Here is a 27014-nt window from a genome sequence, read left to right as displayed (position 1 = left end):
CACTCTCTGACTGCAATGACAGTGCAGTGCAGAGACACAAACATGCTAAAGACCTGGAAATGCTGACCAATCAGAGCAGCGTGGGCTATTTTGGGAGGGGGGCTAAAAGAGACAGGCGCTGAAAAGGAGCATTTCATACAGAGGGTGAATACTCAATACTTGGGTATATTCCGACAGTATGACAAAAATAATGTTTTTTAAAAACGTTAAAGCATGTAAACATCTTCTAGTAGAAACCCGTGTTACAAGAATTAACCTGAAAATCTGCATATTATGGGAGCTTTAAAACAATGTTATAGTTGCATAAAACCACTAGACTGGCAGCTGGGGCCGTTGGAGCTGCCCACACTCAAGCAGAAATCATCCAGTCAAGTTGCTTGTTGTGTCAAGTGGAGTCACACTCACATTAATACCTGGAAGGCTTGATCCCATTCAGGTACTTTTGAGCCCTTATTGAATCACCATGTTCACTGGATGTTGTTAATCTCACATTCAAAGTGTTAATCCATCCAAAATTCATTCTAAAAGGTTAATTAACATCAAAAAAGACAACCTGAGAGTGGAGTCCATTTTTCTTCATCTTTTCATGTTGTGACTTAATTACTTAAATAATACTGTGGGAACATTTTAAGTCTGAATCTATTCACTTTGTGCTAGCTGTACTCATCTTCACAATGACAAAGGATCTTGGTGTTTTAAAAAGCAAACCGATTCAGGGCCATGTCGATACATTTTTTGGAAAGAAACTAAAGAAAAATTCATACTTTGAGAATGCACACACAGCAAGCTTTGGTGCAACCCCAGCATTAAAATGGGTTGCAAAACTGTTCTTTACACTATAATAAGTACACTTTATTTCAAAGTAAGTTCATGTCTGGCATCTCAACTGCCTTCAGTTTACAAGGCTGAGTCTCGAAACTCTGAGCCTCCATCGCATTCAGCTAGAATGGATGCAAAATATTTCCGTGAAGGTCCTAATGTTTTTGTACCAACCCATAGAGACAAAGACCACTCCAGTTACAAAAAAACACATTTATTGTCTAGATATTTCCATCATTTTAGATTAGCTAGCATTAAGACCATTTAGTATTTCTCCTGATTAGACGTTTCTTTTCCATGTAAAAGACGTACAAAAACAGTTTGTTATTTCTAAAGCATGTAAGAAAAAGAACATATATATACATTTTTACAAACATTCAACTGAAAAAAAAAATAGATTAAAAAAATAAGCACAAGGTCATGAAATTGAGTTTAAAATGGCTGTAACTGAATGACTCCTTCCTGAAGCTGAAATACAACAGCACCTTTCTCTGTAAGACTATCTTGACAAATAATTGGATTCTTCTTTGTAAAGTGAAAAGACAACTTGACAGTTGTACTTTTCAAGGAAATTTCAAAAAACCTCCCACATTCACGAATATTTGCAGGAAACTAAAACCACGTTTTATTTATTGAAAAAGCCATTTGTTTTCAAGATGTTTGTTTAGTGAATATGAGAGAAAAGACATTTCACTCATTTGAACAAGGTTAATTTACTTGTCAAGATGATCTTTTTGGAAAGTTGGTCCCCGTTGTGTGATAAATCATCCACATCCATACAGTAAAACGAGTGTTTGAAAGCGTGATGAAGGCAGGGATGGGGTGAACATAGAAGACAGTAATCAAAGGATTGTTTTATTTCAAATTAAGTGTGTGTGTGTGGGGAGGGGGGGGGGGGGGGGGGGGGTAATTTAAGACTATTCCTGTTAATCATTATGACCCCGACTGATGAACTTAGTTTGAATGCAGTTCACTTGCTTGCAGCCTTTTTTACGCTAACAGCAGAGCAAATCTCAGCTTCAACAAGACCATCAAACCTGAAGCTTTACGTTGCAGACTATCAATTTGGAGTCTCTGAAAGGTTTTAGGGTCAATTCAGTAATAGCGTGAGTAAAGGCGGGGCTCTGTCAACATGTGCAGCTGATCACACACTGTGGCTGAAGTACAGAGTGTCAGGGCTCAAACAAAAGAAATTACAGTTTGAAGGCTTATGTTGCTTGTACAGCTATGTGAAAATATAAGAGGGAAAATAATCTCTTGAAACATGTACGCTGGAAAACAAGGATCAATGGATTTGAGGATTAATTCAATCTCTGAAACTTTTTCCTTCAGGTTTCCACTAATTGGTCTCTCGAGCAGGATCATAAGAAATAGAGGAGATAAAAAAAAGAAAACGAGTCAAGCCCTCTGTAGCAACATTTATTCTCCTACTCTGGAAACTTATTCAGTTTGGTGAGTTAATTTTCTCCAATACTTTCTTGTGGCGTCTGAAATGTGTAGGAATTAAGAAAACCTACTTTGCTTCATGACAATCAAACTAACCCATCACAGAAATCAACAACAGCATGGTGTTAGACAGGTCAACATGGCCGTCGGTGTGTTCAAAACTGTCTTTTTGTGTGTATAAGCATGTAGGTGGACAGGTACCACTACAGTGCAGTTTAGTAAAGAAAGGACTCCCTGTTAACAGAAAAGGTACTTTTCAAACAGTGTAGGCATCAGAACAGCAAGCTGAGGTTCTAAGGTCAGAGAGTCAGAGCTGAGAGATCAATGGCTGTCAGCTTGTTCGTCTGCAACAAAATACAAACCAACATGTTTTGCATTCACTGTCCTCCATCTCTCAGTCATTTTGTCAGTTTTTGTCCACATTGTCCTCACTCTGTCCGCTTCTTTACATATTAACCCTCTGGTTAGAGTGTTCGCTCTAGGGTCTGCCCCTGGTTGTGACACTGAATCAAGTGTGTTCTCCAGAGGAGCTGGTCCCAGTCAAAACAATTTGGTGCCCCCTTTGGTTCAGTCATTGTCTTGTCCCTGTAACTGATCCCGGTGCAGTCTGTAGCAGAAATAAGTAGAAATGAGAACATCCAACAAGCTCCTCTCCTTCCATGAAACATCTGGTTGCTCCAGTTAATTCCCAGCTGATATGGAGTCATGTATACAGGCACAACAGATGCATGTAAAAGTTCATCTCCTTTCTGTGTCCTCCTCAGATGTAACAGAAAAAAAAGAATTTGCCATCAAGGTCACTCGATTTCCGGCTCCACTTGTACGTGGAAAAGAACAAATGTCCTTGCTTTCTTTCCACAGTTTTAGTAGATGACCTCGTAGACAGTGGCCTTCTTGTCCCCTGAACCAGTGACGATGTATTTATCATCCACAGATATGTCACAACTTAACACTGAGGATGATTCTTTAGACTGAAGAGAAAGAAAAGAGATATAGAATAAATAAAAGAAAGTCACTGCTTCTGTGTGTACAGTAATAAAGTTTTAAAACTTTGCTCTTACAAAATCTAATTATGTCTGGTGCTCTCATTGCAATCAATACTGCTGAATGATTAATAAGATACAGTAGCTATCATAATATGTTTGATGATGTTGTCACATGCTGATGCAGTAAAGGAGACAGGATGCGTTTCCACACTACAAGCAATATTTCACTGCATAATCGAACAGCAGGCACGTTTGCAACTCCCACGTGTCATTAAAACTTTAATCGCACAGTAGAGAATGCACTATAACAGTTTCATTTATTGCATTCATGCAGTCACGCATTGATGCACTGCTTTGCTAATGGAAATGGTTATTATCTATGTCAGTAAATGAAATTATGAATGCAGTGATGTGTTGTCCCAACCTGGAATATGCTGGCTCCGTAGGGTGTTCTCCACGCATTCAGTAAGTTATCTTTTCCTGTGCTCACAAACCATTTACCTGGATAGAGAAACGCACACAAACACACCCACAATAAGCAAGTGACAATAAGACAATGGCATAATTGAAAAGATATGATTAAACTATTAATTAAATTGAGAAAAACAAATCCCTTTCCCTGCCTACCTCTATACTCTATACCCTATCTAAAAAAGAAAAAAAGCCCACTAAAGTAGAACCAAGTCCTAGTAACCATTTAAACCATTCATTTTAAAAGGGAATAGTTTCAAGTTAGACTACAAAACAAGCACTGGAAATTGCGTTAAAGGAGGACTAAATCGACTGAAATCAAGACAGCCAGCTGCTTACCACAATAGGCAAACTGCAGGGAGAGTACACAACTCTCATGTAGATGAAGTTGGTATTTGTCAGGCTTGGTGACGTGAAGGACTTCGACGTTGCTGCTCTCCATTCCTACAGCGAGCCACTCTCCTGTCGGACAGTAGCCAAGAGAGAAGATCTGGACAGAAGAGACAGGAAATAATATATTTGACCAGCTCAAATTTACTTCAGTCTTGCTGGGGATACTGCTATTGCTTAGTCGATTGTATGCTGATATTTGTGCGTACCTGGGACGTAAAGTCATGCTGCTGCAGCTGCCGTCCCTCTCTCAGATCCCAGGAGCGGACGGTGTTATCTAGGCCTCCGGTCCACAGCTTAGTGCCATCATTGGAGATGTCAATACAGCTGGCTCCATCTGTGTGGCCCTGGAACTGCCTGCGGGATTCACACATACAGTACATTCGGAGTTAAATAAAGAGAGAAATGTTTAAACAAAGACAATAAGCATCAGAGGTTGCCTTGGTAGTTGGTGTACATCACAGACTACCAAAATGTTTGACAATATTTTTCATTACGGTACTTACTATTGCTAAATATCCTACCTCTTGGTAAAACAACTTATAAAAGGTTAAATCTGCTGAGTGCAGTAATGAAGGTCAATACTGTGGTTGACAGGTGGTAAGAGGAGACACTGACACTAAAAATAAGCAAACTCTCCATATACCTTCTGTTTCTGCACATACATCAAGGTCTCTCTTACCTTACGAGTGTCTGGTTGTGTAAATCCCAGACTGCGATGTTTCCATCGCTGCAGCAAGAGAAGCAGACCTTGGAGTCTGGGCTGATGGCCAGAGCGTAACATGCTGGTGCTGATGATGTTAACTCTGCCTTAATCCTAGGAGTAGGTGTGGCCAAATCCCAGATTGACAGCGTGCTCGCTTCCCCTCCTACAATTAGCGTCCGACCATCAGGAAGGAGACGACAGGAGCGGATGTAGTTGTCTCGGTTCTGATGTGACACAAAAAATGTTTCATGTTTTGCATTTATGCAATACTCTATTTGTATGTATCACACAGATATATTTCTTGTCTCTTTTCAGACATGCACAATGACTTCATACAATTTGGTTTCAATAAAAGACATTTTGTACTGTATACCGGCCCCACCACCTCACTCACCAGACAGTCAAGCTGCGATACTGGGCTCTTGTTTCCTGGGTGACTAATGTCCCAAACCTTGACACAACCTTTTCCTCCTGTGTAAACGTGTCGGGTGGGGTTACTGATTGTAACGGCGCACACCACCTCTCCATGGTTCAGTGTGTTGATCTGACGGGCGTGGCGAGGAATCCCTGGGCCCACCAAAGCATCCGGGGGAAACGGTACTGGCTGCATCTGTCCGTCGGCAGCCACGTGAAAAGAATAAGCACTGACGACACAAAGTATGAGAAGAGAAGGTTAAACATGACGGTAAAGGTGAAAGAGGAGACACAATACAAGAAAGGAGGTAGAAATGAGAAGAGACAAGTGTCATCATTTTTTTCTGAGAGGTTTTTTGAGGACATATCAGTTGTTCCACAGGGCAATTCAGGCAATTAGTCTTCAAACATACAAGAAGCCACAAAACAAACTTACGGTTTGCCACCAGGGATTCCAGTCAGACTGGGAGGCATTCCAGGGACTCGCATGTGAGGATGTGGATCAAAACCAACCTTGAGAAGACAGACATTTTATAAGCACAGTGCAAACACACACCCATGGGCATTGGCCAAAAGCACACAAGTCAATACTAACCTGTGGAACAGAACACAAAGCAAACACACACTCTGGAGCACACACGCTCTCCCAATCTGAATGACAAGTTTAAGAGTCAGCAAACACACAGAGGCAGAGTTGTCAGTACTTCACAGACAGACAGACAGACCGACAGACAGACAGAGAGAGAGAGAGAAAGAGAGAGAGATAACTGAGTCGGCTAAACCTATTTAAACAGTGTAATGAAGACTACGCAAATACAGCCAAGAGTGATGAGGTGATTGAAGGTAATGCACACCAGCAAACCCACTGTATAAATACTATCACACAGACGTGAAAAAATACAGCTGTGCAACTATTGACACATTGCAACACAAAATCTACAGTGCTTATGAAAAATAGTTCACGCCCTGATCTTTTATTTTAAAAACATTGAATTACAGTAGATGTGATTCTGATTTACCAACACTGATCAACAGAAAAAAGAAGTAAGATGTTGGCTGAAGTTCACCTGTGTTTAATCAAGGTGTGAAAAGTGATTGTAAATTAATTATCTGGAAGATGCAACTGTTGGAAATGATGTAACCATCGATTTCCTGGCAAAAGCTACATTGCCTTTTTTTGGTTGTTTTTAACCGGTAAATTTTTTTCGTTTGCTTTGTTCATAGTCTATTATTGTATTTTGTTTCGTTGCATGTAATTGATGCTTTGTTACTTGTTTTTTTTTTTTTGCTGGAACAATGTAAATTTCCTCACTAATAAAGGATTATCTTATATTATGAAGACAAAAGATCTATCTATTTGCTGTAGAGTTACTAAAAAGACAGACTCAGGGGAAGGATGAAAGAAAATCTCCAACACACTAAATATTTCCTCAGAGTAGGGTAAGGTCAATCCTAAAAAATGGAAAGAACATACTGTAATACAACTGTAAATCTGCCTGGAGCAGGTTACAGGGTTTCATGGCTGAGTTGTGAGCACCGTGCACACAACAATTGTTGCCTGGGTGACTCCGGGAGAACAGCAAAGACAAAGTCACTGTTGAAAACACTTGTGTGAAGGCAGCAGAAGCATAACTTTAAAATTCACTCTGTTCTGTTGAATCACATTAACCATGTAACTTCAGAGTGAGAAGTTTTACAAAGAATGGGATAAAACTGGAACTTCTAGATGTGCAAACTTGATACCTGGAGTTCCTGCCAAAAGAGGCTCTACTAAATATTGTCTTGAAGGAGGGGAATACTTATGTTATAAATCATTTTCTGTTTTATATTTGTATTTAATTGAGACATTTGTTTTCGCTTTGATATTTCTCTCGCTCAAGGTAAAAAATTCCTAACAATATCCACTTTGGTTCAATATTGTAAACACAAGTAAATATGAAAAGGCTGGTAATACATTTGTATACGCATTGTATTCAACAATTAGTAATACACATTTATAAAAAAAAATCTTACAACTGCCTGATTATATATTCTGCAGAGGTTTTCTTTATTTGTGAGATGCAACAGATGGAAACATATGAAATGTCACTTTACAAAAACACAAGTCACCGGTTTCCACTCACCATTGGTGAACGGCCATATGCAGCCACAGCAGCCGCAGCAGCAACACTCATCTGAGGTGACATGTTGTGCAGTCCAGCAGCGTAGGCCGCAGCTCCAGCTGCACTGGCCAGGTCCCCGTTCATGCCTGCTGCGTGGGGCAACATACCAAATGCACCTGGGTATGGGCCTGGTACAGCCAGGGGGGTCCGCAAACCTGCAGCTGAGGAGGAGAGGGAAGGAAAGAGACATAAAAGGTTGATAACAACCAAGAGAGCGTTCAACTTCAAAACCCCTTAAATATCTAAGAGTACAAGCCTTGATCCTTCAGATTTATCATTACCACACAAAAATGTGACATTGCTACTAACCCTTGCTAAGAGTTATTTCTTTGGCTTTGATGCAAAGTTAAGTTAAGCATAAGAAAACTGAGATTTCTAACCAAAACTGCAATTACTGACAATCAGATTTCATAAGAAGCAGACTCTGGGGACCTCCACAAATGCATGAGGTTTTTCCAAAGCGTGAAACATTTTTGGAGACTTAAAATAACAGTTCTTTTAGAACAGGTAACAAAGTCTTACATCATTTATCCAAAGCCCTTTTACCCTTGAAAGATTAGTATATTTAAATAACAAAACCAATCATATAATTAATTAACAAATGCTTATACTGGACCTACTGGCTGGATGTGGTATCTCCATGGATGGGGGTTTTGATAAACTTGGCCGGATTCCAGGAGTGGAGCTTGGGCCAGGGGTGGAGTCACCTCTAGGTGTGGGTGTGCTTGACTTAAGCCCAGGTGTGCCTGCCTTGTCTCGCTGCCACAAAGAGAGAGAAAAGATATACTTTAGAAACGTACAAGAAATGTAACTACTACACATGTATTAAATCAATTGTCTACCTGCTATATGCTGAAACAACTTAAACAATTGTGCCTTGTCCATCCCTACCATTGCCATCTCCTTGGACTTGAGGGAGGAGGAGCTTGCTGATGATGCAGTTGAGGCTGGACTACAGGGGTCTTTCTTGAGAAGACGTGCTTTATCCAGGCCATTTTCTCTAGGGGAGGGGAGAGGTGTGCCACGAGGGGAGGCAGGATCCTGGAGGAAGGATTCAGTTAACAAAAGTGATGTTGTTATTTTCCTGAATAAAATAGTTCAGTCGCATGAGCTGTGAATATATTGCAGTTAATTTGAAAGGAAACATCCCCCAAAGACTGCTGTGATGCCTGTTATTTTATGCATCCATCCCAAAGGAAACATACACAATCATCATATCTATTGAAAAATGATAAGAAATCAAAACATACTGACCTCATTCGAGACATCCACCACTAAATTATCATCGCTCTTCTCCCCGTCGCTGTCCTACAAACCAAAACACATACCATTAAGTATTCCCAAATGCCATTTGGCAATTCTATTAAACATAAAATTGTCACAAATGTCTTTTACTTTGAAAAGGCTTTTAGAAGGAACTCGCAAGAGATATACAAGTGGAAATAAATACAAAACTGAAACATCACTCATAAAATTTGATGTGTGATAATATGATTCATCTGTACAAGATGCACGTGACCACACACACACACATTCTAAATTATGTTTCCTTACTTAAGCGTTTGCACAGTCCATTTTATACTGTATCATTTTTATTCCTTCACGTTTTCTACACAAGTGTTCTTTAAGCTGCTGGAAATCCAATTTCATTGTGGGAATAATCCCAAAGGGATCAATAAAGAGAAGTCTAAGTCTAATCAAACACACAATCAGCAGAATGATTTCTTACATAGTGGCTTGAGTCCTTGTCATCCACCTTGCGTTTCTTGGTGTCATTTGAGAACTCAGGCCCGTTGCGTCTCTTATCTGAGTTCCTAAGACTTTCTGGCAGCAGTGAGTTACTCTGCAGATGAAGGCAGAGAGGAGGAGAAGAAGGAGAGCATACGGAAGAGAGAAGTTTGCAGAGGTTAGACAAATTTTGCCATTTACAGTTCAGGTTGTGCTTTGTTGTGTGTGCATTCTGCATGAGCTCACTAAACTGTCCGATCCACCTAATTACAACAGCTATTCAGCTACGTGTAGAGCAGGTTAGAAAAACAGACTCTTGCAAATAGGTTAATAGTTCTCATAATCATGAATTAAGCAGCACTAACACTTAAACAGCAACCTCTTTTCTCACTTGACCAAAGCCAGTCACACACAAACACACGCCTCTGAAGTTGGTGATTACATTAAGTGGCTCTCAAAATCTATCAGTGCTCCCTCTCCTGGCTCTGACAAGCTGCAGTGTGAGTGTGTATGTGCACAATGTGTAATTGACTGCAAAGGCCTGGATGCATGTGATCAAGTGTGTAACAGGCTGTGTGTGTGTGTTTGTATTACTTGCATAACACACAGAGAGAGAGAGAGAGAGAGAGAGAGAGAGAGAGAGAGAGAGAGAGAGAGAGAGAGAGAGAGAGAGAGAGAGAGAGAGAGAGAGAGAGAGAGAGAGAGAGAGAGAGAGAGAAGTAAAGAGAGAGATGCCCCCCCCCTGGTCTCCTGACCAACGGATCCTATTGTTAATGGATTTAAAGCTTCATGTTGAGTCCATTATAGTCTCAGCCTGTCAATGAAATGTGCATCCAACATACACAAACACACATGCGCGTGCACATATCTAGCGAGCCAGGGTTTGGGCTTTGAGGGGGAAAAGGGTAAATGAAGGAGGAATAGCTAAGAGAGGAGGAGGGTGAGAAAAAAAGGGGGAAAGGGAGGGGATGAGATTAGAGGACAGAGAGGATGGAGGGAGGGTGCGAGTGTGGAGGAGAAAAAAGGGTGACAAGAGACGAGGGAGGAGAAAGAGAGCGGTAAGGGGGGGGGGGGTGAAAATCTGTATTCTGCCAAAGGCCCCCTCCTTCACGTCCTCCCCTCCCTCATTGAAAGGTTTTAGTGAGCTGAGCACAGGAGCACTGACCCGCAAAACATAAGCAATTTCCCGACACACACACACACACACACACACACACACACACACACACACACACACACACACACACACACACACACACACACACACACACACACACACACACACACACACACACACACACACACACACACACACACACACACACACACACACACACACACACACACACACACACACACACACACACACAACCACCCCCCCCCCCCCCCCCCCCCTCCCTCCCTCCCTCCCTCCCTCCCTCCCTCCCCCAAGCCCTCCCATCCCAGTGGTGGTGATATTAAACACAATGAGAGTCTTTAAGCGCGGGATCAGGGGCGGTGAGAAGGGGGGAGAAGGGGGTAATCTGCTCACTGAGGTGTTAAATAGGCACAACAATGCAGGCTAGGCTGGAGGAGTGTGTGTATGTGTGTGCACGAATGAGTGTGCATGTGACCATGCTAAAAAGCTCATTTGGAGGAGAAAAGAAACCCGACAGTTCAGAGCAGATCTAGGGCAGAACTAAACAGGCAGGCCAAAGCTCTACCCAAGAGATCCCCAAACACACACACACACTCACTTACTTACTGACAGTCAAATATATACAACTAAAGGATGAAAGCTATTTGAGTGTGAAACAGAGGTAAAATCAGCACGGGGCTTTTATGCATAATGACATGGTGTGATGTACATCATTGATCCCTGAAGGGAAATTGGGTCACTGCAGCAGCAATAAAAGTTAGACCATTAAAATGAAAAATGAGCCTGCCTCAGCAACAGGTGCAGTTTACCTGAGATAGAAGTTTATGATGCAAGTCTCAGTATGCATATAGCTTAATGTGCTGTGACTATATAATTACTGTATTTAAGATAAAATACTATTACATGTGATAACTGAATGGTTGGCCCAAGAGGACCTGGTCTGTGTCACAGCAGGGATTAAAGGATAGTTGTTTTTTTTGTGGCTTTACTGTTTTAGATAATTTCATAAGTACAAATCCAAACGGCCTGTGAATGTTCTCATCCAAATCCAAACAATTACATCATTACTTGGAACAGTTTTATGTAAACTACGTTTAGTTTACTTTAACAAAAAAAAAAAATTTGAGTAGGGCTTACTGATCCTTTAGACATCGATCGACAGAGCTAAAACAGACTAATCTCACTGTTGAGCTGAATACAAACTGAGACAAGAAAATAAACTCAGTGGTTTGTCAGAACAGTAAACATTGCTGAAGAAAGAGGAAGTACTTACTGTGCCAGGCTCTCGCTCTATTGCCATTGGAAATGCGTACATGTGGTTGAGGTCAAAGGGTTGGATGTTCAGCAGAGCAGAAAACAAAAAAAAATAAGAAAGGAAGCAGAATGAGTTAGAAGCATGAAATGAAATGTCTACATTTAATTATATTCAAAAACGAGAACCAAAAGTTCACAGAGAAACTGACTGAAATTTAGAAAAAGGAAGAAATAACAACAATGGTGAATATAGTGATAGTGAGTGAATGTAAATATCAGTATCTTCCAGAAATATCCTTTTAAAACGGGACTTTGAAAGATATGGATGTTGGCTTTAGATTTAATTATTTATTCACTTCCAGGCCAACCACCTCTTTCTATTTCAAGTGGTGTGTCTGTGGTGGCTGGTGTGTTTGTTCACCTCTCAGGTGCTCAGGTCCTGAAGGGTGTGAGTCCGGTCCAGACATGTGGGGCTTTTTATCACCAACATCTTTTCCCAACATGTGAGGAGGAATACCACCAAGCGCTCCCGATAGAGCCAGAAGACCAGCTGAACCACTCAGCTGAGAGGGGGGGAGGCCAGCAGGATGAGGGGTGAGGGGCACAGGGGCACCACCATGGTTATGGGATAGGTGCTGCTGCTTAGAGACAGGAAGAAAAGACAAGAAAGAAAGGGGTTGTTAGTTGAGTTGCTACAACACACACTTGAGCCTTCTTGAAGCCTAAAGCTAGCAATACACCCCAAACAAAAATACTAAACCAGAGAAGAGTATTTTTGATTCAGTAAAGAAAAGTAAGATTCACTAAAAAGATGAGCCGTTGAACAATGGACGTAGCCAACAATTATACAACATAGCTGCCTTTAAATTGCAAAACATTGACGCCTGACACCAAAAACTTAAGTGTCAGTGGGTGCAACTGAGCTATCAATAGGTAAAAATCAATAGCACTCTGTAACCTAATCAATAGAGATTTCTGGCCCTATTGAAGTCTTCAACAGATGGGACAGTTTCTTCAGTGTCTGAGTTTACACCACCTCAACAAGCTGCTTTAGTCTACAAGGCGTTGAACACATCCACTCCCCCTACACACCACCTCACACACACACAGACACACACACACACACCCTCCTCTCTCTGGGGTCAAACACTGAACAATACTGACAGCTGGGATCACAGCCCAAAGCCCGAGGATGTGGTGGGAGAAGCAGGGGGGAGGGAGACAGGGAGGAAAAGGAGGAATGACAGAGAAGTGGAGGGGGGGGGGGCCCAGCTGCTGCCTGCACTGTCAGGTCTTGTGAGGGAGTGAGGCGGCTGAGGAGAGAGGGGAGGAGAGAAGGAGAGAAGAGGGTCAGAGAGAGAGTTTGGCTGCCAGCCCTGCTCTCTCTTTCACACCAAATCAGGCGCTCGTCTGAGCGTGAAATGCCTTTGTGTTCCAAAACATCATTATTGCCTCCTCAGACAGTAGCCGCGGGAATCCAAGCTCACTGATTCGCCACGGGGAGAGGAGGGGAGGGGAGGAGGAAGGAGAGAGAGGAGAGGAGAAGGGGGGCACAGGAGGCGACTCGGCAGGGGTGGAAGGAGTGCTGAAGGTCAAACCGACTTTTATCTCACCTAATTGACTAAGCCACTGCCCCTCTCCTGAGCCCCCGCCTTCTCTTCTCCTCTCTATCCATCCTTCACTCCCTTCGTCCTGCCACGATGAATGAAAGCAAAACAACAAAACAGTCTTTTAGCCTCAACCCCCATGCCTGCCACACACACACAATTTCCAGAGTTGGCTCGCCTGCCAAACAATCAAACATAAACACACCCACACGTCACACTTGATCACACTAACATGCATACACAGAGTCTAGATAAACAAGGCAGGCACACACACCCTCACTCAACCATCCTATCCCCTGCCTGTTGTTTTCTGGGGATAACAGAAATGATCGCTCTGCTACACCCAGACACACACACAAAACAGATGCAAAAACACACACACACATGGATACGTAAACAGGACCCCTGATTGGTGCAAATGGAGGGGAAGTATTGGTGGAGGCAAGGGGAGCCTGGTGTGTCATGGGATGTTAGTGTGAGCTAGTGTGTGTGTGTGTGTGTGTGCATGTATGTGTTGTGTGTGTCCGTAGAGGTAAGGGCAACATGCTTCATTACACTCATTTAACTCACAAACGGGGTGAATGACAGGCTGGCGTGGGAGACGGGAGGAGTGGGTGAAGAGGGGAGTGTAAGGGCAACGCCGTGACCCCCCCTTTTACAAACACTGAAAACCTGCAATTAAGACTCAAACAGCAACTGCCAAATCCACCTCTCCCCCCATCACACACACAGACCCCCATCAGTCCACGCCAACTAACAAGCCCACCTTACATTTAACTCTTCAAAACCCCACTGCCCACTCTTTGCTCAGCCAAAGCTATGACGAAGACACCCTCGACCTTTTCCACATTTCCCTTCAACTCAATCCCCTGGACTCACCTCCCGCCAGTCAAGCCCCTATAGCTCCTATAAAGCAGAGTATTCTCCAACCACCTCCTATCCCACCCTAACAGTCACCACCAACAGCTCCACTTTGTCTCTCTCTTTACCTAAATATCACAACGAGATTACAGACAAATGTTTTTTTTTTAATTTTCCCACCCTTAATGCCATTTCTTATACAGCTCTGAATAGCTGATCATGACCAATCACTCATAATAGGCTGACGACATCTCTTCAATAAACACCTCACCTCATCACACTTCTCCCACTGATTCATATCCTCTGTTCTCTACTTGTTCACTGTAAATATCAATCAAACAATCAATCAGTTTCATTTCCAAACCATGAAAAACATAAACCATTTGCATCCAACTATTTAATAAATTTTCTTTCCAATTATTTTGTATGTCCTACATATATGTCTGTGACATTGCAATTAGTTTAGCGATTAAGGAATTGAAAGTCAGCCATTTGTTTACAATGCAATGTCAATGTAAACTTATTTGCGCAAGGTTTCAAATGAAATCCAGGTTGCTTGAAGAGTTACTTAAACTTACTTAGGTGTAGTGTTTGAGTTGTGTCTTTGTTCCTTCAACAATTATTACTATGTAAACAAATGATGGCCCTTTTCCATAAAGATTTTCCATATGTGGCAGGCAACCAGCACGTGAGGGGTTTAAATTGCACTACTCGCGGATCAAAATAGGGAATGTTTTGCATCTATGCCTTTCATGTGTGGAGAAGGAAATGTATTCTTATGGAAGGAATTCAATTTTTAAAAGATAGAAGAGTACATACATGCAGAGACGGTTGGTTTAAGTAATAAGTAAGTAAAAGGAATACACACTGTAGGTGGAAGACCCGGTAGTCCACGTACTCCAATGACAGCATTTAGCTCTGCCATCGTCACCTGTTTGGCTCTCTCTACAGCTTGAACCACCTGCTGTTGATGCTGTAAAACACACAGACAAACACATTTTGGTTTATCAGTAAAGCTAGCAGAGACAATTAGGGTGTATGAATGTAGCTCAAAGTCACACATACTTACCTCCTGTGAGAGGAAGGGAATGACTTGTGCACAGATGGTGTTTAGTCTCTTGGCAATCTCAGTCTGATGAACGAGACACAGACAGAAAGAGAATTAATTGTTAATAACATAATTACATTAATTTAGAAAAGACAGCTGTTCAGTAACACCAATACACGGGAGACTTGTCTCTACAGCAAGCAAACACACAAGCCAAACGTCCGTCCGCACGCACGCACGCACGCACACACACACACACACACACACACACACACACACACACACACACACACACACACACACACACACACACACACACACACACACACACACACACACACACACACACACACACACACACACACACACACACACACACACACACACACACACACACACACACACACACACACACACACACACACACACACACACACACACACACACACACACACACACACACACACACACACACACACACACACACACACACACACACACACACACACACACACAGCTCAAGTTTCTCTCTTGTTTTTTTTGCTCTCTCTCTATCGTCTGTGCTCTTGTCCCTCTTCCCATCAGCACTTCAACATAATCTCATCAGCGGCTAACTTCATTTGCTCTCCCCCAGTATCCATGCCAACACATCCACCTGCCCCCCCAAACCCCCGGAGGTGGCAACAATTGGCTGAAACCAGATACCCCCACAGTGGCATCAAATCAGATAAGGGGACTCATATTACATATCATCCAATCAAATTGATATGAAGGAGGCCAGGGTGAAGAGGGAATTGGAGGAGCCATGAAACGTAGTAATGGCCCATCGGACACACACATCCCACATAAATAGATACATTGTCACACACATTGGATGGGAAAGCTTCAAAGGGCTATGTGTTATATGTGTAAAATAACTGGTTACTTCCACTTTCCAATAGACTTTTAAGGCTCCAGTTTCTTATATACAAAACAAAATCCGTCCTGCAATCACATTTTCATTTAAAAAGGTCAACATTACTAAAGTCATTTGCACACCAAATCCATTTTTTTCTCACGTTCTCACGCATTTTCCTGTAACCGCACAATCTTAGTATCATTTTGTCCGACCATCCACATGCACACGTTATCGGAGCCTGAAAACGGTATCTTTTGAAACCAGGTGCCAGAGTGGGAAAATTTTAAAACGCCCCCAATGGCATTGTCGTCTGGACGGCAAAACTGCATACTTTGATAAAACGATGCATCATAGCCCCCACCTCCGGCCTTAACCCTGCGGCGTCACATAACAACAAGAGTGCTGCTGCATGGAGAGAGATGGACCCATTGACCGTATACTGAACTGAACTCTGAGCGGCTGCATGTGAATGAATAAGGCCGACCATATACTGTTTTTCTCCCTTTTGCCTGATGGTCTGAATAAGTTGCTAAATTGGTCGCTAGTAGCCTTTTGTAAATAAAGTTGCTAAGAAGGTGTTAAAAGTCGCTAAATATAGCGAGAAAGTGCCCGCATGTGAGTGCGTTAGTACGGGAAGGGGCTCACAGCTGCACCCGCTGCTCGTTGAAGACAGTAACTACAGAGTGATTCGTGCGTCAGAGTCCAAAACACTTCAAAAGTCTCCAATAACACCAGAAACAGTCGCTAGATTTCTCGGATGGATTAGGATTTGGGAAGTTGCCAGATTTGGCAAGAAACTAGCCAGTGTTTCTATTATACAGAGCGTCTCCTATTTCTTCTTCTCCTTGTTGGTGTATTTCTGCGGCAGTTACAGTGCCACATCCAGGCCTGGCATGTGTATTACAGCATTTTTAGCCAGTTTCACTGGTTTCGTCTGGACGCAGATATTTCTTGAGTTGAGGCCGTGTGGACAGAAAAAGGTTGTTTTCGATTGTGTGGACGCACCCTGATTTTGAATATTTTCATCTGACCAAATCTGTAGTAAACACTCTGCATCAGACTACCGCAAAACCTTCTGTCCATCACGGAGAACTGTTGCATAAAAATAGTCTCAGGACCGCCGTCAGTGCTCATGCATGTGCTTGTGCTCATACACGTGTATGCGTGTTTTACTAAAGCCTACCTCTCTCAACCGGGCCGCGGACGGAAAGTGTACCGTGCCTAGGCACACTGGTCAAATTAACTAGACTTTAGCTGTGATTCATGCGGTACAAATGGATGGTGTGAGTCGGCCCCTAGTTTTCAGGATTTCGGATTTTGTTTGTTTTTTAATACTGAATGCATAAGAACCGAGGGTCTATGTGGTTATACTGTAGCAGCCCAGTGCTGTTTTAGGTCATATAATGAAGTTAAACACAGTGAACATCTGTGCGTAATGCCACTGCTCTGGCTGGCTGACGGTGTGGGGATGCCCTCTTTAGCTATGGCATACTTGCTCTCATTAGACCTCTGTCACACACACGTATCAGCTCGCCAAACAACTGACCCTGGCTGTCACTGTTTAGCCAATTATGTACTCGGATGAGCTAAATAAAGTACTAACCTATTTAGAATGAATCTTGAACTAAACAAGTCACTACTTCACCTACAATATAACTTGGAGTTTAACTGAAGTTAAAAGAAAATTGTAATTACAATTGACATAACCCAGAAGAATGTAAATAAAGTAATAAAGCACATGTGCCAAGTAAAAGAAAGTAAAGATAGAAGAGGGGTAAGTAAATGTTTCACCCTGTGAACACTAAACACTATAAATAATTGACTCTTTATCCAGAATCAAAGAGAATATGGAATCAAAAGGAGTTATGGGCCTTCAGAGCACTTGTAGTTCTGTTTGTAATTCAAAGACATGAAAAGCAACATGCCTAAAAAGGATTTGATAATGTGAAAAGCTTAAAATGGCCATATTATAATAATAATAATATTCCCGCAAACATTAACAGTAGTGGTGTCCTGAGCGTAGCAAAGTCACTCCCCCTCGTTTGCTTTGATAGAACATGCATTTTAGTGGATGCGAGTGCCTTGTGTTTTGGTACCAGACGTTGAGGGCCATGAGAAAGCATCGGTATTTGATGAGTTAGGGAATGGTTGATGAGAACCACGTGGAGACAACAATTTTTTCAGTATATAGCACCTTTAACACAATATTTTCAGCCCATTAGCAATCTGCACCACGTCCAGTGCATGAGTTGCTGACCTCCACACGCTGTAACTCGATCTCATGTCCAACTTATTCCATGCCTAGAACGCTCTAACTAAAGGAGCTATTTCAGGCAGACTATACCTGCACATCCATTCTCAGAACCCTGGGGTGTAAGCCTATAATTAGCCTTGTATAATGGCTCACTGATTAGGTCGTCTGAGAATAGTCTGACCAACTACTATCAGGTCAGCTTAACTAATCTGACTAAGCTAACTGACAATGCTAACAAGGATCAAACAAACAACAAATATCTTAGGACACAATCCCAAAGTGGTGCATCATTACAAATTCAGAGAAAGTAAAATAAAGGTAAAGAAAACTCACAATCTGTGTGTCGCAGCACTCATAACACCAGCTCGTAATAACAACATTGGAAAATTGCTATGGTGCACCATCTAAATTATTATATTCATATAATTGAGAGAGTTGGTAAACAAAAGATTAAGATACAGAGAGAAAATGCAAGTGTACACACCATGAGCTAACAGAGAACAGGACACACACACAGCTCTGACAACTGCAGCCCCAAGCTAATGACCTCCCCTGGAGCTTTTTTGTGTGTGTGTGTGTGTGTGTGTGTGTGTGTGTGTGTGTGTGTGTGTGTGTGTGTGTGTGTGTGTGTGTGTGTGTGTGTGTGTGTGTGTGTGTGTGTGTGTGTGTGTGTGTGTGTGTGTGTGTGTACACAATAGGAAGAGATGCATCTCCCTCACAATGAAAGAACAGTAGCTTTACATGGACATAAAATGAAAAAAGGAGAGGGGGGTGGGGGGGTAGCACAGGGAAGAAGAGATCCCATAATTTTAAATGTGAGTGAGGAAGGCAGAAAGAAAGGGAGGAAACCTGGCTTATAAAAATAGGAGAACACCAAAAGAGGAGAAGGAGCACATGATAAAAACTAATGGGAGGGAGTGTGAGAAAGTTAGAGAAGCATCCCCACGCTACAGGGGAAGCAGCCAAGCCAATCCACCTCCAATTTCCTCCAGTCTGACTGGTCGATAGCTGTGGTAATTACTGGTAAACGCTCTGAGCCCTGCACCACCCCTGTGGGGAAATGTGCGTTTTGAGTGCACGAGAAAAAGAGTGAGTTTTCCTACCTCATCTGTGTGTCAACATACTGAACCAGGTTGAGATGTTTGCATTTCAAAGCACCAGTGTATGTATTCATGCATAAACATGTTTGACTTTCTGTTTTTGTGTTCAGTTGCCCCTGTCCTCACATTTGCATACTTTACTTATGACTTTACATAAATACCATTGCCTTACAATACAACAAGCAAGTCTCCTTTCAGTATTTCCCTACTAAAGTGTCTAGTAGCCTCCTTGCTTCTAGGCGCTCCACTGTCTCTCCTCCGCCGACCTCACCGTGATCGATTCCTCTGCCCTCACCAGCCCTGCCCCTCTAATGTAATAAAGCAGGCTGCTCCCCTAGACAGCACCAATCAATCTACAGAGCCATTCATCCTGCCTCTGGGCTCAGGCGGCCGGCCCTAACTGGGGAAATGGAGACAGAACCCCATCGATCACAAATAAACACACATCCACAGGCACAGGCCTACAGTAAAAACACACACGCACAGACATGCACACACACATGAATGAACACACAAATGCATTTGTGCACACACAAGGACACGTCAACAGGCAAAAACACCAAATACATCAAAACCCTGCCATGAGAGATGGAGGGAAAAGAGGAGGGGAAGAAAGAATAACAGGAAGATGCAGAGAGTACAGAGGCAGACAGATAAGCATCCATACCTGTTTGTGCATTTCGATGTTGAGGCCATAAGACATCTCATAGTACTGAGGACAGAGAGTCAGATTAGTTAAAAGGAATTATCAACCTTTGAAATAAACAGTTTAAGCAACTACGAGAATATGTGTGACCCTACATGTGTTTAATTGGAATAACCAGGCTTGCAGATCTTGTGTGTTGCACTAGGTCATTCTCACAGAGCAATCAAACTGCTTTAAAAGACCCAGCATCCATATTAAATGCTTTCTGGAGTGTCACCATAGAGGCAAAGCAGAAAGATACATATGTTCGCAAACAATTCTGAACTGCTTTCCGGCCATTGACCTCATTTAGTTTCCGGTTAAATAACTATCAAAATAACATAGTATTTTACTTTAGAAAGATATACATGCAGAAACTAATTCATTCAACCTGGTGAAATGTTGGAGCTCAGTTTAATCAAAATGAAAAATCTTCCTTCTTACAAATTGCAAAGTCATAGCACAGTTTAATCTGCCGATCTCATCACTAGCGTGTCTAAGCAAAGAAACTCTGAAGCAGCAAGTGTGATGTTGTTTGAATGTAGAGGCATAATAAAAACAAACAGACAATAATACAGTATTTACTAAACATTTTTCCTCATCCGCCTTCAGAAAGATGAAAGTTCAGCCCCAGAACATATGGAGCTGGTGTATCCATGATACAACCAGGATACAGCAGGGCAAAAGCCTCACAATGTAATTTGTGATGCTGCCGGGCAATGAATTGAGTGGCACGTGGATCTCACCATAACATAGTGTCTTTGCATCTCTGTCTTTTCACTGGCCAGCTTCTCACACTCCATCTTGAGACTGAAAAACACAACAATACACCTTTTACTTCAAGAGAAACTGAAATCTTCATACTCAACATGAGCAAATATGACCTCATTAAACCCAAGCTCTTCAGTGTAAACCAGTACCTTAGTTTCCCACAATTTGAGTAAAATATAAAATCAGTCAAATTCGATGGTTATTTTGTTTTTTCAAGCTTGCTGAAAATCCCACGTGCCTTTCTTTTGTCTTGAACTTACAGCTGTTTTCCTACAGTAACTAAATGTCAATGGTAAAACAACTTTGAAGACAGGTTATAGTCTCACTCTTCCATTGCTCACTGATTAAAGTACTCATACATGCAAAGAAAACCCTAAACAGTGCAGGGCACAAAGCAGAAACTGGAAAAGTGGAATGAAGAGGATGGTTCTTCTTGTCGAGTTATAATAACCAGTGTCTGTTGGTCGTGGGGTGTTTGGTTTAACCCTGCTCTTTTTATGTGTCAATCAGGATGTGAGAAAACAAAACAGTCTGTTTGCAGGTCAATAGCTTTCACCTGTACACACACACAAAGCAAAGAAGAACTGCACACATACTCCGGCAGTCTTTTCCTTACACACACAGGGGAAAATAAGGAGTGATTTATGAAACCCTGGGCCCACACGCCACCCTCTGGCTCTCACCCATCACCGAGACTTAGACCTACCGCAGCGTAAGCGCTAACATTGACGCCTGGGTCTGCTGCATGTGTGTGCGCTTTTGTGTGCAATCCAGGTTTATGAGTTAGTACAGGCCAGAGCTGGGGTTTTGTTCATTATGGTAAGAGGGGTGGCTGTGGTTAGGGTGAGGTTTAGTATTATAGGGTAGATGACAATGAAAAAAATTGGCCGTAGTGCTTCCAATAAAAAGACAGAGGATCCTTCTCTGTGAATGTGTCTGTAATATCCACCTGTGGTACTGTGCCTGAAGAAACTGGAACTCCTCCTTGATGCGGTCCAGTGACTCTGGGATGGTGAACTTGAAGGGCTGGCCTGGAGCCTGACACACACACACACACACACACACACACACACACACACACACACACACACACACACACACACACACACACACACACACACACACACACACACACACACACACACACACACACACACACACACACACACACACACACACACACACACGATTATTAACATCATAGTGCCTCATCATGTGCCCTACAATACGCATCTGATCATCTCCAGGCTCACGTGTAATGTCAACAGCTTTTAATTACTAGCCGTTATTAAACAAATAATACCACCAATCCCACGCTGCCTGCTTCTCAAGGTAGATGAAGAGCCCAATTAACAAGAAGAAAGAGCTTGATCGAAACATGTGCTCATATATAGCCCTAAAGGCTGTTAAAAGTAAGACAACAAGAGGCGCGGGTCAGACAAAAGAGGTAATGTTATCTCTGAACAACTGTTAAAACCAGGAAGGGAAGAGTCTTACCGGGTGTCGCCCCTGGGGAAACATTGTTATCTCCGGGAGGATGCAACCGTTTCCTTCTTTTAAAAAAAACCGCTTCGATGGATCAAATTAGGGCACGGTGAGGATGTAAGGGTGCTCCGGATCACGGAGAGGGGTCCATCCGCCGTTATTAGCAGTACCAACTGTCGTTAATTTCAAAGAAAACCGACCAGCCCCGTCCGACTTCACGGACACTTCATGTGAATCCCCGCTCCTCGGCTGTCTCTCGCTACGTTTTTGGTCGATGTCTCTCTTCCTCCGCTCCACCGGCAGCGCGGTTGTAAATCAACCGGAAAAACACGGGCAACGGCTCATTAGCTGGAGGCAGCTAAAGGGGAGGAGGGGGAGGGGGTAAGAACCAGGTGAGAAATGAGAAGGGCTGCAGCCACCTCACTCACCCCGGCGTTTGTATTCCGAGTACAGAGACACACAAACAAAACAAGGTAAAAGTCAAGCCGGTGGACCGTCAACAGACAGCCGCAGACTGTCCGTGCTCGGTCCCATCAGAAACAAATCCACACAAGTTAATTGCAGTGAAGAGTTCCCACTTGACTCGCCGCGGTCGCTCGTTGGCGGTTGAACAGTCCACAAAAAACAGAAATGTTTACTTCCCCATCTGAGTTTGAAGGCGTCCAAAATAGATTTCACGAAAAAACGAGGAAAGATGTAGATTTAATTACAACAACTCCCACAACGGCGGCAACAACCCACTGTCTAGCTCTGCTTTACCTCAATGGCAACTTTCTCACGCGGTTTCACGCTCCCCCAGCTAACCGAAACTGTAGGCCGGCCCACAAAAACGGCCCCGGACCAATCAGAGCCGCCGCTCCACGTGGGGACAGGGACGTAGATTATACAACTGACCAATAGCCGCTCTCTAAACTGCCCCGAGTCTGTTGACCTGGTTGAGCTACGCTGATTCTGTCCAATCAGGGCGAAGCAGGGAAGCTGCTATTCCGGAGGCGCGCAAGGCGGGCAGTGTGTGTGTGTGTGTGTGTGTGTGTGTGTGTGTGTGTGTGTGTGTGTGTGTGTGTGTGTGTGTGTGTGTGTGTGTGTGTGTGTGTGTGTGTGTGTGTGTGTGTGTGTGTGTGTGTGTGTGTGTGTGTGTGTGTGTGTGTGTGTGTGTGAGAGAAGGCAAGTCCCACCTGTCAATCAAAGTAACGTGGGCACAGTAGGAGCGGGGTTGAATATGTGCGCGTGCACATACATGTGGACACGCACATGCACGTTGATACACAAGCGAATCATCCCTCTCTCTCTCACACACACACACACACACCGAGAAAGACAAATTATTTATTTCTTAGTAGCTGCTTTGAACCTTCCTAACAAGTGCCATGGCAAATCAACTCAAATGTCTCTCTTTCTCTTCTCTCTCTCTCTCTTTATGTAACAATATAGCCTTCAGCGTGCAAATTAATTTAGTAAGACTCACTTTGTGTTCCACCTCTCTTAATAGACAACAAATCTAATCATACTGCTCATCTGTTGCTGACTATATGTTCAAGCCGTTTATTGCTGTTTTCATCTACATAGAGTGATTGCGCACAGGGAAAAACTAAAATTCCTAGTTTTAATGGAATATTGTGAGGTCCTGGTACAAGTTATGCCACTTCCAAAATGTGAATATTATTTCCACGCAAAGAAAGGGAACTTGCCAAGGGGAAATCCTGAATTGTGGTAATAAAGTTCACAAAATAGTATGTTATGTCATCCAAGCACACAAATCCAGACAGAACCCCTTAAAGGGGTTCCCAGACAAGTCAGCAGTGCACATGAAATAAGGAGAGGAGCCCAAAGAGGTGCAGGTAAGTGAAAAGGCAAATTTAATATTCTGGATTTGTGCACGAGTAGTGGCCCTAAGAAGCAACGGGAACACAGAAAGGCTAGCAGCTACTTTGGATTGAAACACATTTTAAGCCGAGAGCTCTTCCTCAGGCAGCATCAACATGCGTACACTGATGTATATCTAGAAATGAGACATAAGAATGAAGTGACATTACAACTACATCATAGCCATGAACCCGTACACATTCATACATTAGGCATGTTTCAGCTCTGTGCCAGTGTATTTAATATGCTGAGAATATTATACACTGATGAGTTGATAAAGAGGCTTTTAACAAAATTGTTTCTTCAAAATATTTAAAGTGACTCCTGTTCTTGATCCTCTGTTATCACAAGCAATGGCTGACTCTATCTGTTTCAACTTTGGTTATATATATATAATAAATATTATATATATCAGTGGAGGATTAGAACTTGTCCATTTAGTTAAGGATTACAATTTCTAGCCTTTGTCATTTTACTCTGTACTATTTTTTTAATTTACTATTTATGACCCTAACTTCCATATTTCACTGAAATACAATCAAAGCAGCTGGTGATTGTATGCCGTTGGTGTTACGGGAACCATAAACATCCTTTAAAATAAAGACTAAATCCATTGCACATAGCAATCATGAAGAATGTTATTTTGGATAACAAGATAAGAGATGTTCTCATTATTAATCTCCTTTGATCAACAGCTGTAGCGCTCGTCACCAAAACTTCAATCAACAAGCATGTGCAAGTCACAGCTGCAGTCAGAATAATGCAAAATGAGAAACTTGCACCACTCCTAGCCATGTTTTTGTGTGTGACCAGCAGTATCAAGATCTGACAAATCGGAGCAGCATACTAGCTGATGAAATACTAAGTGACTGACTAACAACAGATGGGTTAAAGTGACCATGTCATGATTGGTGAGGTGGTTGAAACTGGGTCGTAAAGCAGGTTGAGGGTTTTTCTGTGCTCCTCTTATCCCGTCTAGAGCCCCGATCACTTCACATGGAAAGCCCCTCAGCCCCTACGCTGACCTGTGATTGGCTTAGAGAGCTCAACCCCTGACCCTGTGACCTCTGACCCATGACCTCTGCAGCGGCTGATCCACTCCATATGAGAGACTCCTGACTGTGACCAGTCCTGACCTTTTTCCCAGCTCTCTCGAACACACATACACAGGTGCTATTCAGTGGGTGGTACTGTTAATCACAGATCACAGCAGCATGCACGTACACCTACATCTGTGTGTGTTTGCTAGTGTGTGCGTGTTTGTGTGTGTGTGTGTGTGTGTGTGCGTGTTTGATCCCATTTTGTCTTTCTCTGTTTGTTAACACTTGTCTTGACCTTCCCACCCTTTCTCCCTAATCTACAGCCCAAACTGGACGAAAACTGAAATCCTGCGCAGTGTTTTCTTTAGTGGCTGAATGTGTACCTTTTTTTCTGTTCTTTTTTAGTTAAACAGAATATCAAGTATAGTTTGGGCAGCATGTTCACCTCTTTTTGTTATTTAAATGAAGCTCATAAGATGGTAATTAGACACAGAATAAGAGAGCCCATGTCTCCTTCATCCCTCGTGCTTTTGATATGCTTAATAGCACTCTGGCTGCATTCCTTGCACTTCACTTGCTTATTTTACACATTTGCACTCTTAGACTCAAATTTCCATTTCCCTGCTCTAGCGTTGTGATTTAATATGTTGCTGAGGTTGTCTTTTGTATTCTGTTATGTGAACCTTGGCTGCAAAAACACTTTCCCCTAGTGGGACAATAAAGGTAACCTTGAACCCTTACAGTTTTTGAATAGAAATATTTTATTATAACCTAAAAAAGTAAGAAGGCTAATAATGTTCTAATCAAGAAAACTTTCTCTCACAGGGCAATTATTTAAACATCTCTTTTTGGTACTATGTTATTTTGAAAAATAAACAAAATATACATGTTAAAGATGATATTTAATCGTCAAATGGCTACAGGAGTCACACATCACAAGCGCAGATTTGTGAATATTCTCTTAGATTTTCTAATGATTTAGTAATGATCTGCTCATGATCCAGTGCACTGCTGGCACCACCTGAGTGTACCTGAAACTTAAACCTGAGCTCAGACAAAAATGTAGTCAAAGAACTTCTCCTCGAGAGTGTGTAAATGGAAATAAAAGCAGAACCAGAGATAATGGCTTTGTTTCCATAAAAAAACGTTTTGGTTCATTGCTTTCTCACTTCAATAAACAGTACTTGTTTTTACTGTGTCCTCTTCGACCCACACAGGAGAACATCATATCACATCTGCACTGTATTAGTTGTCCATTCAGTCACATCATCTGCAACCACCTGGTACAACGTACGCCTGGTAACATCTGTTCTTCACCCTCAGTCCTCAACTCACCTCAAAACTTCCTCATCGCCTGACAGCAGTCTATCAAACATCAAGGTGCAGTAAGTTAGCTGTGGACACATCACTCAAACTGCAACACGGCGCACTTCCTCACACCAAACAACAGCAAGACATGTAAACAAAAGTGTGAAAGCTATTTAAACTACTTCTTATGAAAAATGCAGGAAATCAGGATTTCCTGTCAGTGCTTTTTCTGCATTTTAATGATTTGTTTAAACATTTATTTGAAGTATATTAATTGAGACATATACATTATCCCATTATTTAAATGTAACTACACAGAACAATACTTTTGAAGCTTATAGAAATAAGATATTGCAAAATTATAATAAGGCCGTTTGACAGTCATCATATGTCCATGGGTAGTGGACAATATTCATTTCATTTACTTGTAAAACAAGTTGTTAGTAAACCAATACGGAAACCAAATAACATGTCACCAATATATTTTGATTCTAGAAAATGAAAAGGTGCTCAGTTTTGTGTAGTTTTTTTCACGGTGGTGTAGTGGTTAGCACTGTCGCCTCACAGCAAGAAGGTTACA

The 27014-nt window shown here is 42.3% G+C and overlaps 1 protein-coding gene across 1 annotated transcript; it reads right to left on the bottom strand.

Annotated features, from left to right (window-relative positions):
* Positions 1-1726: 1726 nt before the first annotated feature.
* On the bottom strand, positions 1727-22428 carry LOC310946118 (transducin-like enhancer protein 1). Its single transcript, XM_083912448.1, has 20 exons — positions 22236-22428; positions 21688-21776; positions 20714-20777; positions 19950-19994; positions 15052-15114; positions 14851-14955; positions 11936-12152; positions 11534-11550; positions 9124-9237; positions 8649-8702; positions 8286-8435; positions 8015-8153; positions 7356-7555; positions 5669-5745; positions 5213-5462; positions 4795-5042; positions 4322-4469; positions 4062-4212; positions 3676-3752; positions 1727-3236 (listed from the first exon to the last, which is right to left on the bottom strand). The coding sequence occupies exons 1-20, from the start codon at positions 22257-22259 to the stop codon at positions 3129-3131; spliced, it is 2340 nt and encodes a 779-aa protein (XP_083768574.1). The 5' UTR covers positions 22260-22428; the 3' UTR covers positions 1727-3128.
* Positions 22429-27014: the final 4586 nt, after the last annotated feature.

This window comes from Echiichthys vipera (assembly GCF_963691815.1).
Source record: "Echiichthys vipera genome assembly, chromosome: 4".
NCBI lineage: Eukaryota > Metazoa > Chordata > Actinopteri > Perciformes > Trachinidae > Echiichthys > Echiichthys vipera.
Note: the sequence above shows the minus strand (reverse complement) of the source record. Positions and strands in the feature narration are given on the sequence as shown.

Bases quoted from the DNA above. Each gene is read 5' to 3' on its own strand.
- LOC310946118 (XM_083912448.1), bottom strand. From the start codon at position 22,259: ATGTTTCCCCAGGGGCGACACCCG. The intron at 15,115-19,949 runs GTATGGATGCTT...CTCGTTCATCAG, and splicing joins ACATCGAAATGCACAAACAG to ACTGAGATTGCCAAGAGACT. The intron at 12,153-14,850 runs GTGTGTATTCCT...GTCTCTAAGCAG, and splicing joins TACCGGGTCTTCCACCTACA to CAGCACCTATCCCATAACCA.